Here is a 14318-nt window from a genome sequence, read left to right as displayed (position 1 = left end):
GTGTGCTTGATTGAGACTAAAATGGAGGCTATTTCCTGAAAGGTGGGTCGTAGTTTATGGGGAGGTCAATATGTGGGTTGGGGTTTAAGGTGAGGTTGATGTTCTAAAGAGGTACCAGAGCCCTTCGGAGTGAGAGTGTAGAAATATATAAGGACGGGGTGTAGCACCACACCCCATTGACACACAATATTGTTCACTTTTGGCTCCCCCGAACTAGACTTTCAGGAGGTCACCCATCCTGGTACTACTCTCACATAAGCTTGCTTAACTGTGGAGTTCTGATGGGATCATGACCATCACAGCTTTAAAACGCGTTGTTATCAAGAAGGGTATGAGTATACATATAAGCACATCCTTCATCTCCATACCCAGGCGTTGTGGGACGTCACAATCACCCCCTCTTAGGACTCAACGTCCCCTCTAGCGACCCTCATGGGATTAGCCAATTCTTAGCGTCCGAGTGAGTGCCTGCTAGCGACCCCTCATGGGCTTGTGCACGCTATCCCATCTTAGGCTGGGTAATGGCTCTGATACCATTTTGTAGCACCCTACCCCATTGACACACAATATTGTCTGCTTTTGGCTCCCCCAAACCAGACTTCCTAGGAGGTTACCCATCCTGGTACTACTCTTGCATAAGCTTGTTTAACTGTGGAGCTCTGATGGGATCATGACCATAACGGCTTTAAAATGCGTTGTGGTCATGAAGGGTGTGACTTGTGAGTATACATATAAGCATATCTCCATCTCCATACCCAGGTGAAGTGGGACGTCACAATCATCTCCTTTTAGGACCCAGTGTCCCCGTTGGTGACCCTCATGGGATTAGCCCTTTCTTGGCGCCCCAGCGAGTGCCCTCTAGCGACCCTCATGGGCTTGTGCACGTTCTTCCATCTCAGGCTAGGTAATGGCTTTGATACCATTTTGTAGCACCCCACTCTATTGACACACAATATTTTTCGCTTTTGGTTCCCCCGAACCGGACTTCCTAGGAGGTCACTCATCCTGGTATTACTCTCGCATAAGCTCACTTAACTGCGGAGTTCTGATGGGATCATGACTATCACGGCTTTAAAACGCGTTGTTGTCATGAAGGGTGTGAGTATACATACATCTTCATCTCCATACCCAGGCGATGTGGGACATCACAGGGGGTGAGACCTTTTTTCAAGATTTGATAAATATGGGGTGGGAGATGGGTCAAAGGTCAGGTTTTGGCATGATTTGTGGTGTTGGGAACAATCCTTGAAGATTTCTTTTTCAGACTTGTTTAGCATTGCACGTTGCAAGGACGAGTCGGTCATGGATCATATGTAGTTCTGAAATGGAAATGTATTTGGAGAGTTAAGGCTCCTTCGAGAGTGCCTTCTTTTTGTGGACGATGACATTAGGAAAAATCTTGACTTTAGATAGCTTTTGGAAGATGAACGCCATAGTGGTTGATTGGTATTGTATGTGTTAGAAAAGTAGAGAGTTCATTGTGAAGTAGCAAGAGTGTTAAATTACCAGCTATCCTAAAAACTTAAGCTTATAGGAAAAGAGAAATTTAATGACTTAACCATTAGTTTAACACCCCCCTTCACGTGTGGGCTCAAACTCCCTTTTAATAGGTTAGGCCCAACACGTGGAATATTTAATTTAAATGGTGGGTAATTTGAAGGAGTCATGGTTCGATCCCAGGATCTTTAGCTCTGATACCATGTTAATAGGTTCGTAGTAAGAAGATTAGAAGGAGAACAGGAGGTTGTTGTATTATTCAGCTTGTTATTAACCTAATACAAACATCCTAATATATAGGATGAGGAAAATATCACAATGACCAAACTACCCTCAAACCCTAATGACTTACTAACCCTAATAACTCTACTAACAAAGAGAATCATGGAGTTCACTTTTCCATGCATTTGATGTTGATTGGGTTATGTCTAGAGGGGTGAGAGAGTTGGTGGTGAGTTGGAAAGGTGAGGTGGGATGCTGTAACATTTTGGAAGTTTGGAGGTTGGCTCCTTTGTATTTAATGTGGTGTATTTGGAGAGAACGGAATGTAAGGATCTTAGAAGATCGAGAGACTTTGGTTGTAGAGCTGAAAAAGATTATGTTCAAATCTCTTTACAGCTGGATAAAAACGCAAAATAGTTTGCCTTTTTCTAGTTTCTTTGATTTTTGGGTGTTCGTCTTTTTCTCCCTAATAGGGAGTTTCTCTTGTATACTTCTTGTTTAGCTAGTGTTGCGCCTCTATGCTCTTTTTTAACGAGATTGAATTACTTATAAAAATAATTAACAGCAAACCTTCAAATGTTTTTTTGTTCTTTTCTACCTAACATTTTTCTTAAAACTGAATCTGAGTTCTTGTCATGGTTGTTGGCAGTGATCTTGGACCACATAAAATGCATCTATTTTATAATCCTTGATTTCCTAAATGTTTAATTTGCAGTGTCACTTACCTATTTATCCAGTTTTCCATGATGAGTGTGATATGAGATTAGTCATCCAATTGTTTAGGGATTAGAGTGCTCCTCTTCAGTGTCTTTTGAGTTCACAGGCATATATTATAAGTGGTGACAAGCTTTAGTGAATATCCACTAGCATTTGGGTTGTAATGAAAGGAACAATATGATTATCGTGATCAAGAAACTCTTCTTGGAGTTGTGTCTTTTGTGTTTCTCTTACTTTTGCATCTTGGAACTGTCCTATGTTATTGACTTTTTCAATATAGATGATCTCATGGATATCCATAAATCCTCTCTCTTCACGTTTTTTCGTTTGTCCTTGCCTCTACCACCGTAGAGGTGGCGCGTGGTAGCGCTGTGCGTTAGGGTTAGTTCATTTTCGGACTGTTATGTTGCCGAGTTCTTGGAGGCTGGTCCTTTGAGTTGCTTATGGAGCGACAGTTCTCCGTTGAAGCGAAAACCTTCAGCTTCTCGGAGAAGGAAGGGCTTTCAGAGTTTCGTCTAGAGGAAAGAAGGAAGGGTTTTGTAAGGGTTATTCTTGTGGGTTATCAAGGTGCTGCCTGGTTGTTGGGTACGGTGGAAGAGGCTGTGCAGTCTCCGGTAAAGGATGAATTTGTCAAGTCTTTTCACGAGGAAGAGAAGGCGTTGATGGTGCATGGGAGTGGTAACAAGGCAGGTAGGTTCTTGGAGGTGGCTGTCTGTGCGGAAGGCGAAAGGAAAGGGATCATTTGGATCCAGAGGGTCGTCATGGGCGGGGCTGGTGTCGGTTTGCGCGTGAACTGCGACAGATGCTGGTGATTCAAGCTAATAAGTTTGGAATTTCGAAATCTGAGGTCCCTTTTCTGGCAGGGAAACAGATTCAAGTGAATCAGAGTGAGTCCTCTTTGGGGTTTAAGGCTGGGAGGTCTTTTGTGGAAGTTCTAAGATCGACTTCTTGTGTCGTGGTGAAAGCTGTTGGGATGAAGCTCTTATCGATGTGGCTTCTTGATGTGTTCCTGGTGGCCACTTGTTTTGAGACAGGGAACGACGGAGTGAGTTGCGATTTGCTGTGGATTGCTATGAAAATGGAGTGTTGTTTGACGAGTCCTCTTGTGGCGGCTGTTGCTACGATGAGCAGGAAAAAGATGAAGGGTATTAGGTATTATTGACAATAGATGGGTGAAGGAGCATCTAGGTCAAGTTCGTTCTGAGCTGGATTGGATCTTAGGTGGGCTGGTCCTGAAGCCCAAAGGGAAGCGGAACAAGGCCGGTTTATTGGGTCTTGCTGGCTCAAAATCCAATTTGGACAAAGGGCTGGATCTTGGGTTGGATCAAAGGCTGGTTATCAGGTTGGATTCCGGGTTGGGTCATGGGCTGGATACTGGGTTGGATTCAGGGTTGGTTAGTGGTCGGATTCCCAATCGGATTCCGGTTTGGATCATGCTCAGGATCCTGGCTCCAAATCAGGGCTTGAGCCCGATTCGGAACCCAGATCAGATCTGGGCATGGTTCCAGCACCAGTTTTGGACTCATATTGTGATTCTGGTCATGGTTTGGAGTCTCCGAAGGCTAAGGGGTCTGACCAGGTGACTTTTTCTGATCCTCTTGTCTCAGTCCATCCCTCTTCTACGCTTTCATCTGGATCGGTCTCTGTGCCGGAGAATTCTGCTATAATCTCCGAAGGGGCGCTAGTCTTGGGAGAGAGATTACGCTTGTCTTTAGGTAGTGGGATTCCGGTATTCAAGCAGACATTGAGTTACTACTGGAGAGCAAAGAAGGAAAGAGGAGTTCAGGTGAAAGATTCTCTTCTTCTTGAGACGGTGGAATCTTTTAATGCTCCGCGGGTACAATACCAATCTAAACCTGTTGTGGGGTTTGTTGCTCAGATTTCATTGGAGGATGCACCTATTGCATCTCTAGAGAAGCCTGCTTCTAAGAATTCAAGTCTGATGAGGGGAATTCTACGGCGAGGGTTTCTTAACACAAGTCCGAAAAAGAAAAGGGATTCTCAGTCCTCGTCGTCTTCAATTATTAAGGATGTTGGAGTTGTGGGGGGCCGCTCCTCAGTTTTGGATGATGCATTCAGGTTTGGGTGGGTTCAACAAGACGATGATTGGGATGGGGATTTGTCCCCCGATCCCATTGATTGGGTGTTGGATTGCAATGAAGAGGAGGATCCGATTTTGGCGTTGCTGGTTGACACAAAAGAGGATTTTCTACGGGAAATACAGGTCACGCGGCCTAAAACTAAGGGGAAAAGGGAGCTGTTGAATGTAGAAAGCTCCATTAACTATGGCATTGTTAGCGCGTCCGCTCAGAGAAGGAAGAGCGAGACTATGGTGTTGTAGCGCTCTGTGTGGGTTTTGAGGGTTGTTGGGTGGTTCTGTGGGATAGTTCTATGGGTTACTCTTGGATGCCTTGGGTGTTTGTGATGAGGGCTTTGGGTGGGTCGTTTTTCTTTTTTTAGTTAGGTGTTTTCGCTTGTATACTTCCAGTGTACGTAGGGGCGCCTTACGCTTTTAATAAAACTTGAATATTACTTTTCAAAAGAAAGACTTTCCTGTGAATGCTTTTAGCTGCATCACTTAAAATTTCTTTTGGAATATTTTTTGTTGATCCTTGTGTTGATTCTCTTTGTTTCTTAAATGGTGATGGTGAATGAAAAAAGTTGGCCTCTTTAATAACGCACTACTCACAAAGAGTTGTATTGGGTACATCACTAGAACAATTTTTTTTGTTTTGTTTTTTTTTTTTTTTTTTTAAAAAGAGATAAAAAAGACATTAAGCAAGTACAGTCATAGCATAAAATGTATGCAAGAGAGGCCTCCTTTTATACAGGAATGAAGAAACTAAATGCAACCAGGTCTACGAAATCGAAATGGAGACTAGTAGTACGCAAGATAGACCTCCTCAGGGAGAAACGAAAACTAAAGATGCAATGACTCTAGAAAGTTTCAAATCTTCAAGTGTAGGGTATATTCTTTGGAACATGAACAAAGAAGCAGCCTCCCAAGATAATTGATCACTTTGCTTGCCTAAGTTTCCATGCTAGCTAGAGAGGGTCAAAGACAGACTATTGTTCTCCCAAGTTACTAGTGACTTAGAAAACAACAAACACTAGGGTTTGGATGAGTTTTTGAAAGTGTTTTCCATTTTGTGTTTTGGAAAGTGTTTTCTGTTTTGTGTTTTGATAAGTGTTTCGAATGTTTGAAGACTGAAATATGTTGTGGGGTCCACATCTGAAAACTTATTTGGATAACCACGTTTGAAAAGTGTTTCTTAGAGGGAAAAAAAAAAAATTGAAAGTGCTCCGTGGGTACAATATACAATCTCTTCTTCTTGAGGCGGTGAAATCTTTTAGTGCTCCGCGGGTACAATACCAATGCAAACCAGTTGCAGGGCTTACTGCTCAGAATTCATCGGAGGTTGCACTTGTTGCAGCTCAAGTGAAGCCTGTTTCTAAGAACTCAAATCCGATGAGGGGATTTCTACGGCGAGGGTTTTTTAACCAAAGTCTGAAAGAGAAAGGGGTGTCTCATTCCTTGTCGTCTTTGGCTATTCAGGATGATGGAGTAGTGAGTGGTCGCTTAGAAAGGGGAGTCGCATTCCTTTTCGTCTTTGGCTGTTCAGGATGATGGAGTAGTGAGTGGTCGCTCTTTGGTTTTGGATGAAGCTTTCAGGTTTGGGTGGGATTAGGAAGATGACGATTGGGATGGAGAGCTGTCCCCCGCCGATCCCCTTGATTGGGTGTTGGATTGCGATGAAGAGGAGGATCCGAATTCAGGGTTGCTGGATGACGTGAAAGAGGATTTTCTACGGCGAAATGGAGGTCGCGCGGCCTAGGACTAAGGGCAAGAGGGAGCTGTTAAATTTAGAAAGCTCCATTAATTATGAAATTGCTAGTGTGTCTTCTAGGAGAAAGAAGGGCAAGACTATTGTGTCTTAGCGTTCTGTGTGGGTGTGAGGTGTTTGGTTAGTGGGCATCGCGTTGGTGTGTTTATTTGAGGTTTTTGGGTGGGTTTATTGGGATTTTTCTGGGGGTAGCTTTGGATTCCATGGGAGCTTGTTTTGGATGGGTTTTTTTGGGGTTCTTCAGTGGGTTAGCTTTGGCTTTTTTTTGAATACTTCCTATGTAAATAGGGGCACCTCACGCTTTCCTTTTTCTTTAATAAAACTTCTTCTTACTTATCAAAAAAAAAAAGTGGAAACATAAACAAACAAAGAAAAGGGGAAAATTACTAAATTACTCCCTGAATGTTGAGTCTTTATTAAATCACTGAATGAGTTTATATATTTCTCTTTTAGTTTCTTGAGTTTGTTTCCTCGACCTCCCCCACCATTGGTGAAGGGGTGGCCGCCACTTTTTTTTTTTTTTTTAAATATTTTTTATTATGATTTAAGTAGAGATCAGCCTCCATTTGTATTGTGCATGAAAGATTGAACCTTGTTTTCAAAGGTATTTTCACTTGTTTTTAAAAATTGAGCTTGTGTTTTTAAGAACATTTTTATATGAAGGTGGGAGAAGTGTTCTAGAAGTGTTTTGTGTTTTGTTTTATATAAAATTGTGTTTTGAATGGTATTTTGCAAATGAAAACTCAAAATTGTTTTTTGTGGGGTGCAATCTGAAAATTTATTTGGATAACTATGTCTGAAAAGCGTTTTTAGTGTTTAAATAGTGAAAAACACTTATTGAAAAGTGTTACCAAATATAGTGTAAAGCTTCTAAGCAATTGGACCATGCTACATGAACAATTTCCGTCTCTTTTCACATACCAGGTTAGCATGATATGCTTCCTCTTAATAAGATTATCAATAGTCATAACATTCTGAGGTATGGCGGTCCAAGCAAAAAGGTTTTAGCGATCATGGAAGCATTGATCTCATTCCATGGAAAGCTCCCTGGTGAAGGGTCGACAGTTATCTATGTACAATGGCTACATGGTGAGAAGAGATTGTATATTTGCTAGATGCTGCTAAGAGATTATCTATGATCACAGCAGCAATAGATGGGAACACACTGAATTAATTTGCTTTAAGGGGAAATGAGATTGTTCATTATTAAAGGAAAATTTGAGTGGTTCCTCATCTTTGAATTGTTGTTGGTTTTTTCTTCCCTGAAAAGAGTAACTTGTTATAAATTGATATTACTTTTTTTTTTTCCTTCTCTGATTATCTATCAAAAAAAAGTTATTTCTTTCTAAATTCCTTGTTTATTGGATCAGTTCCAACAAAACCTTATTGGTGTTATTTTCCTTTCGGGGAGTTTGCTTTGGAAAGTTTTAGACATGGCCATTTTGTTGGTTGGCTGGGCCCTTTTTCTGTAATTATTGCAACAATTACGAGTCTTAACTTGCAAAAACAGGTCATGGCGGTTTTGGCCATGTTGTGCTGTGCCAAAATAAACTAGATGGAAGACAGTATGCTGTGAAGAAAATTCGCCTCAAGGATGAAAGCCTGCCTGTTAATGATCGAATATTGAGGTAACTCTATCTAGATAGGGAATTAATAGTCATTTACCTCAGAAAGGTGAACTCTATAATATTTTGGCCTTTTAGCTTTTATATGACATTAATGGTAAAGTAAAAGAAAATCAGTATTGCATTAGGAGTTTTCTACAGAAGTTATTCATAAAAAGAAGAGTTTTCTAAAGAAGTTATGTAGCAAATGTTGCAGTCTATTGTTACTGTTTTAGTGAGTAAAGTTTCAAGTTTGTGTTGGATAAGTGTTATTTATCTATTGCATGGATAATGTTTGCCTCTTTAAGCAGCCTGCGGAGTGTCAATTGAACTGAATACCTCTCAATGTGAGGGTTGCTTGTATTATATAAGAATTCTATAGCTAATTACAGGCTGTATTTCAGCGATTACCCTAATCTAGAAGAACAAATAAGGTAATTAAAATCAACCTATTAATTACAAGATACTATAGCTATAACACAAAAACATGCCCTAACTAGAGAGACTAAGTATGGCTAAATATATATGATATATATATGCCGTATCTGAATGACATCCCCCCTCAAATTGATGCTGGTCAATCAAGAAGCATCAATTTGCCCACAAGGAACTGATGACGCTGTCGTGTCATGGCCTTCATGAATACGTCAGCTATCTGGAGATCAGTGGAAACATGAGGAAGAGATATAACACGAGTGTCCAAGGCTTCCCGAATAGACTGACAATCTGCCTCAATATGCTTCGTACGTTCATGGTAAACAGGATTAGCAGCTATCTGAATGACACTAGTATTATCAGCATGAAGAGGCGTAGAAGCAGATTGAGAAAAACCAAGCTCAGCTAGAAGCCCACGAAGCCAGACAATCTTAGAACAAGCAGTAGACATTGCCCGGCATTCGGACTCAGTAGATGATTTAGTAACGCGAGCTTGTTTCTTATTCTTCCAAGAAATCAAAGAATCACCAAGAAACATGCACTAACCCATGATAGATCGCCGAGTATCAGGACATCCGGCCCAATCCGCATCCGGCCCAATCCCCATCAGAGTGAAGCTTAATCGAGTAAATCCATTTACGACCAATGGCTTTAACATTAGAGGGGCAAGGAACCACGTCCCATGTGTGATTGTCTTGGAGAGCCCAAAGTTCCTCATCCATCGCTTTCCACCAACATTCATATTTAGGAGCCTCGGAAAAACATGTAGGGATGGAAATAGAAGACAAAGTAGCATTAAAAGAAGTGTGGGAAAAACCATACCGATCAGGAGGACGTGATATTCTGGCAAATTGTCGAGGACCAGACTTATGAACTGTCTTAGATGGCGGGTCAATCGGAGGAGTTGTCGGAACAGGTTCAGATGAAGGGTCAGTCTCGGGAAGCGGCAAAGTTGGTAGACGTCGAGTATACACAATTCCGGGTTTGAACCGCTCAGGCAGAGGAGGCAATTCATCAAAACAAGGTAGAATACTAATCTCAGGCAATGATTCAACATGTGTAGAAAAGAGACATTGATTCTCAAAGAAGACAACATTACGAGATATACGAAATTTGTCAGAACAAGGATCATAACAAACATAATCTTTGTGACGAATACTATAACCCATAAAGGCACATTTAACAGACTGAGCAGAAAGTTTATGATGTTCATGAGCAGGTAAATGAACAAAACAAACACATCCAAAAGTATGCAGATTAAGATAGCTAGGATGCTGGTGATAGAAAGGATAATAAGGAGAATCAAAATGCAAGACCTGAGAGGGCAGTCGATTAATTAAGTAAACTGCAGTAGATAATGCCTCAACCCAGAATTTAGAAGGAACATACGACTCAAGCAATAAAGTGCGAACAACATTCAAGAGATGGCGGTTCTTTCGTTCCGCCACCCCATTTTGCTGAGGAGTATAAGGACGAGCGCTGAGAGACAATTCCTTTGTGGTGTAAGAAATCATGAAACTCGTGGGACATGTATTCTCCACCAGAATCAGACCTCAAAATATTAATGTCTGTAGAAAATTGATTCTCAATATATGTTACAAAGGTCTGAAAAACAGACAGGACCTCAGATTTGGCTCGAAGAAAATAGACCCAAGTATACCGACTGAAATCATATATGAATGTCACAAAATATTTAGATCGAGCATGAGAAATTACAGGAGAAATGCCCCATACATCACTATGCACAACAACAAAGCATTTTGCAGCACGACTACCATGAGAAGAAAACGAAAGAGTTTTACTCTTACCAAGTTTGCATACAGAACAGTCAAATGACAAATTTTTAGAAACTCGTTCTTTATTGCCTAGCAAACCAGAATTTAACATTTTTTTTTTTGATAAGTAATCATGATATAAAAAAGCGCAGAGGGGCGCAACCCATATACACGGGAAGTGTAAAACAGAGAGCGCCTAGGAGGGGGAGAAATGAAAAAGAAAATCAGAGAAGCTAATCACTAAAGGAGCTAGCCAAGCGGCCGTCCAAGAGTAAAGCGTAAATAAGAAGAAATGAGTCAATTCCTCTATGGTCCTAGTGGAATTATCAAAACATCTAGCATTTCTTTCACTCCAAATACACCACATAAGACACAGAGGGATCATCTTCCACACAACCGCGCTTCGAGAACGTCCTCCCGACCACCAGCTAGCAAACAAAGCCCTCACCCTGCACGGCATGACCCAATGCAACCCAAATCGCTGAAAAATCATGTGCCAAAGAGCACTCGCAAGCTCACAGTGGAGAAGAAGGTGATCGACTGACTCTCCGGTCTTCTTGCACATACAACACCACTCCATAACCACTATGTTCCTCTTACGCAGCATATCATGAGTCAAAGTTTTGCCCAAGGCCGCAGTCCATCCGAAAAAAGCCACCCGCTGAGGCGCCTTAGTACGCCAGATGCTCTTCCAAGGAAACTCCTCGTGAGAAGAAGAAGACAAGGCCTTATAGAACGACTTAACCTCGAACTTGCCTTTCTTGGAAGAAGACCAACAAATACGATCTGCATTGCCTAAGGAAACCTTGCAAGAATACAACCGATCAAAAAAAGGAGAAATCAAGTCCATCTCCCAATCTTGAACCGATCGCACGAAAATGACATTCCACTCAACCACCCCATTCCTCCCAATAAAATTATCCTTCACCCAAGCTTCTTTGTGTCTAGCGATACTGTATAAGGACGGAAAAGCTTGCTTCAAAGAGTTGTCCCCACACCAAATATCATGCCAAAATCGGACTTTCGAACCCTCCCCCACCTCAAATCGAATACCTTTGGCAAAGAAATTCCACCCTTTACGAATATGCTTCCATAGACCCACACCATGAGGGCCCGAAGCCTCCTTCGTGCACCACCCACCTTCTTGATCTCCATACTTAGCTTTGATCAAATTACACCAAAGAGCCCCGTTTTCATTTGCGTATCTCCAAAGCCATTTCCCCAAAAGAGCTTGATTAAACTGGTGCAACTTCCGAATGCCAAGACCACCATAACGAAGAGGGCTGCACACTTGGTTCCAACTTACAAGATGCAACTTGGGCTCATCTCCCATCCCTCCCCACAAAAAATCTCTTTGGACTTTCTCGATCCTTTTAGCTACACTTACAGGAATCGGAAACAGAGACAAAAAGTAAGTCGGAAGATTAGCCAAAGTGCTCTTGATGAGGGTTAAGCGACCTCCCTTAGAAAGATACATTCTCTTCCAACCTGCCATCTGACTCTCCATCTTTTCAATCACTTCATTCCACATGGCCGTATCCTTGAAAGAAGCCCCAAGAGGGAGACCCAGATACTTCATAGGCAACTCGGCAACACTACACCCAAGGATGTTAGCTAAGCCCCCAATGTTCTCCACCCCACCAATGGCCACAATCTTTGATTTTCCAAGATTCACTCTCAAACCCGAAACAGCTTCAAAACATAAGAGGATGAGACGAACATACCGGATTTGCTCAATAGAATCTTCACAAAAGATCAAAGTGTCATCCGCAAATAAGGAATGAGAGACCATCAACTCCGACAAGACCCTATTTCCCACCGAAAACCCAGTCAAAAGGCCTTGATCAACCGTCGCATTCACCATCTTACTCAAAGCCTCCATAACAAGCACAAACAATAACGGTGAGAGAGGATCTCCTTGCCGGATTCCCCTCGAGCTGCTAAAGAAACCTTCCGGAGAACCATTCACTAGGATGGAAAATTTTACCGTCTTAATACACCACTCTATCCAAGCCCTCCACCTCCCACCAAACCCACACCTATGCAGCAAATACAAAACAAAGTCCCAATTTACATGGTCGTAGGCCTTTTCCAAATCCAACTTACAAAGAACCCCTGGGACCCCTGATTTCTTGCGACTATCCACACATTCATTTGCAATAAGAACGGAATCTAGGATTTGCCGACCCCCAATAAAAGCATTTTGAGAAAAGGAAATGACCTTACCCAAAACAGTTTTCATCCTATTGGCAAGAACCTTAGACACAATTTTATACACCCCTCCCACCAGGCTAATGGGCCGAAAGTCCTTCATCTCCACCGCATCCGCCTTCTTTGGAATCAAAGAAATAAAAGTTGCATTCAAGCTCTTCACCATTTGACGTCTGCTATGGAACTCTGCAAAAACCGCCATAATGTCTTGTTTGATAACTCCCCAGCAAGCTTGAAAAAAAGCCATGGAAAAGCCATCTGGACCCGGAGCCTTATCACCATTCATGCCTTTTACCACCTCCCAAACCTCCTTCTCCTCAAACTCTCTTTCTAACCAACTATTATCCTCCTCATCTATGGACAAGAACTGCTGGTTATCCATTCTAGGGCGCCAAGAGCTTTGTTCCGAATAAAGAGATTGGTAATACTGCACTATGTGTTCTTTTACCTCAACTGGATCATCGGATAAAGCGCCATTAATACGAAGCACTTCCACCCGATTGTACCTCCGGTGTGAATTAGCCATCTTGTGGAAGAAGCGAGTATTACGATCCCCCTCCTTGAGCCACAAAGCTTTCGATTTTTGACGCCAATGAATCTCTTCACACAACAGAGTATTCTCCAAATCTTTCAACTTGTCCGCCTTCCGGATTTTCTCCTCTTGATCTAAGCCTCTCGATTCTGCCAACTCATCCAACTCCTGGATACCTCCCAATAACTCCTTCTTTTTCCTCCCAATATCCCCAAAGACCTCCTCATTCCACTTTTTCAAGTCCACTTTAAGAGATTTTAATTTACTAGCAAGCACAAAACTAGGCAAACCCTCAAACAAATACGACCCCCACCAAGAAGCAACCTTATCAACAAAACCCTCTGCCTTAAGCCACATATTTTCAAATTTGAAACCCTTCTTACCTCCACTAGGAGTCCCGCAATCCAACAATAATGGGAAGTGATCCGAGAGCAGGCGTTGAAGTCTCCTTTGTACAACTGCTGGGTAGTGATCTTCCCAATCCGAAGAAAACAAGAACCGGTCAATCCTCGACCAACTCTCATTTTCTTGATTATTGGACCAAGTAAATTGACCCCCCATCATCGGAATATCTACCAGATTATTCTCTGAGATGAAGTCCGAAAAATCCATCATGCCCGATGAATAATATGAATCATTGGAGCGCTCACTGGGAAAACGTACAATATTAAAATCCCCGCCCAAGCACCAAGGAACCTCCCAAATCCTCATCAAACCAGCCAACTCATCCCAAAGCGCCCTTCTCTCCACTTCCTCATTCGGACCATACACTCCCCCAAACGCCCACACCCATCTATCCTCCACATTTTGAAACGAGCACGCCAAAGTGAAAAGTCCCACACACTCCTCCTTACACTCCACAACCCTCCTATCCCACATCATAAGCATCCCTCCCGACAAACCATTAGAACCTTTATACTTCCACCCCACATGTTGACCTCCCCAAAGACTATGAATCACCTCTCGAGAGATAACCTCCATCTTCGTCTCAATCAAGCACACTACATCTACTTTCCATTCTTTCAAAAGACCCCTAATGCGCAACCTTTTCTTGAGGGCATTCAACCCTCTCACATTCCATACTACAATATTAAGCTTCATGATCCACCAAAGCGCCCCTCTCATTTTCCTCAATCTCTTCAAGGCCTTCGAGTTCAGGAACACATGCAGAAGCACCTCCCAAGTTCGAATCGTACTGCTTTCTAGAAGCTTCGATAGCCTTAAAAAGATCCTCCAATTCCTCCTTTTTCCCCTCATCAGAAACTCCAATTTTTGGGCAAAAATGGAGACAGTTACCAACTACCCAGCTGGAAGAAATCGTGTCTGCTCCGAAATCCTCCAACCCCACTGTTTCAACACTTTTATCCCCCTCCATACCTGAATCAGACCCAGACAGCTGCAATGCCAAAGTTCGATCCACCCTATTCTGTCCAAAATTGCTCAACGGAGCCAAACTCCATTCCTCCCCCTGACGAACCTG

General features: G+C 42.3%; 1 protein-coding gene across 1 annotated transcript in view; it reads left to right on the top strand.

Annotated features, from left to right (window-relative positions):
* The window catches only part of LOC132182084 (eIF-2-alpha kinase GCN2), an 80116-nt gene that overhangs the window by 23883 nt on the left and 41915 nt on the right, over window positions 1-14318 (top strand). The window contains exon 11 of the mRNA XM_059595292.1: window positions 7792-7909. Coding sequence (XP_059451275.1) covers window positions 7792-7909 — 118 coding nt within the window. The remainder of the gene's footprint in view (window positions 1-7791; window positions 7910-14318) is intronic.

Source organism: Corylus avellana, chromosome ca1, assembly GCF_901000735.1.
Source record: "Corylus avellana chromosome ca1, CavTom2PMs-1.0".
Lineage (NCBI taxonomy): Eukaryota > Viridiplantae > Streptophyta > Magnoliopsida > Fagales > Betulaceae > Corylus > Corylus avellana.
This window is presented reverse-complemented; position numbering and strand designations above follow the sequence as displayed.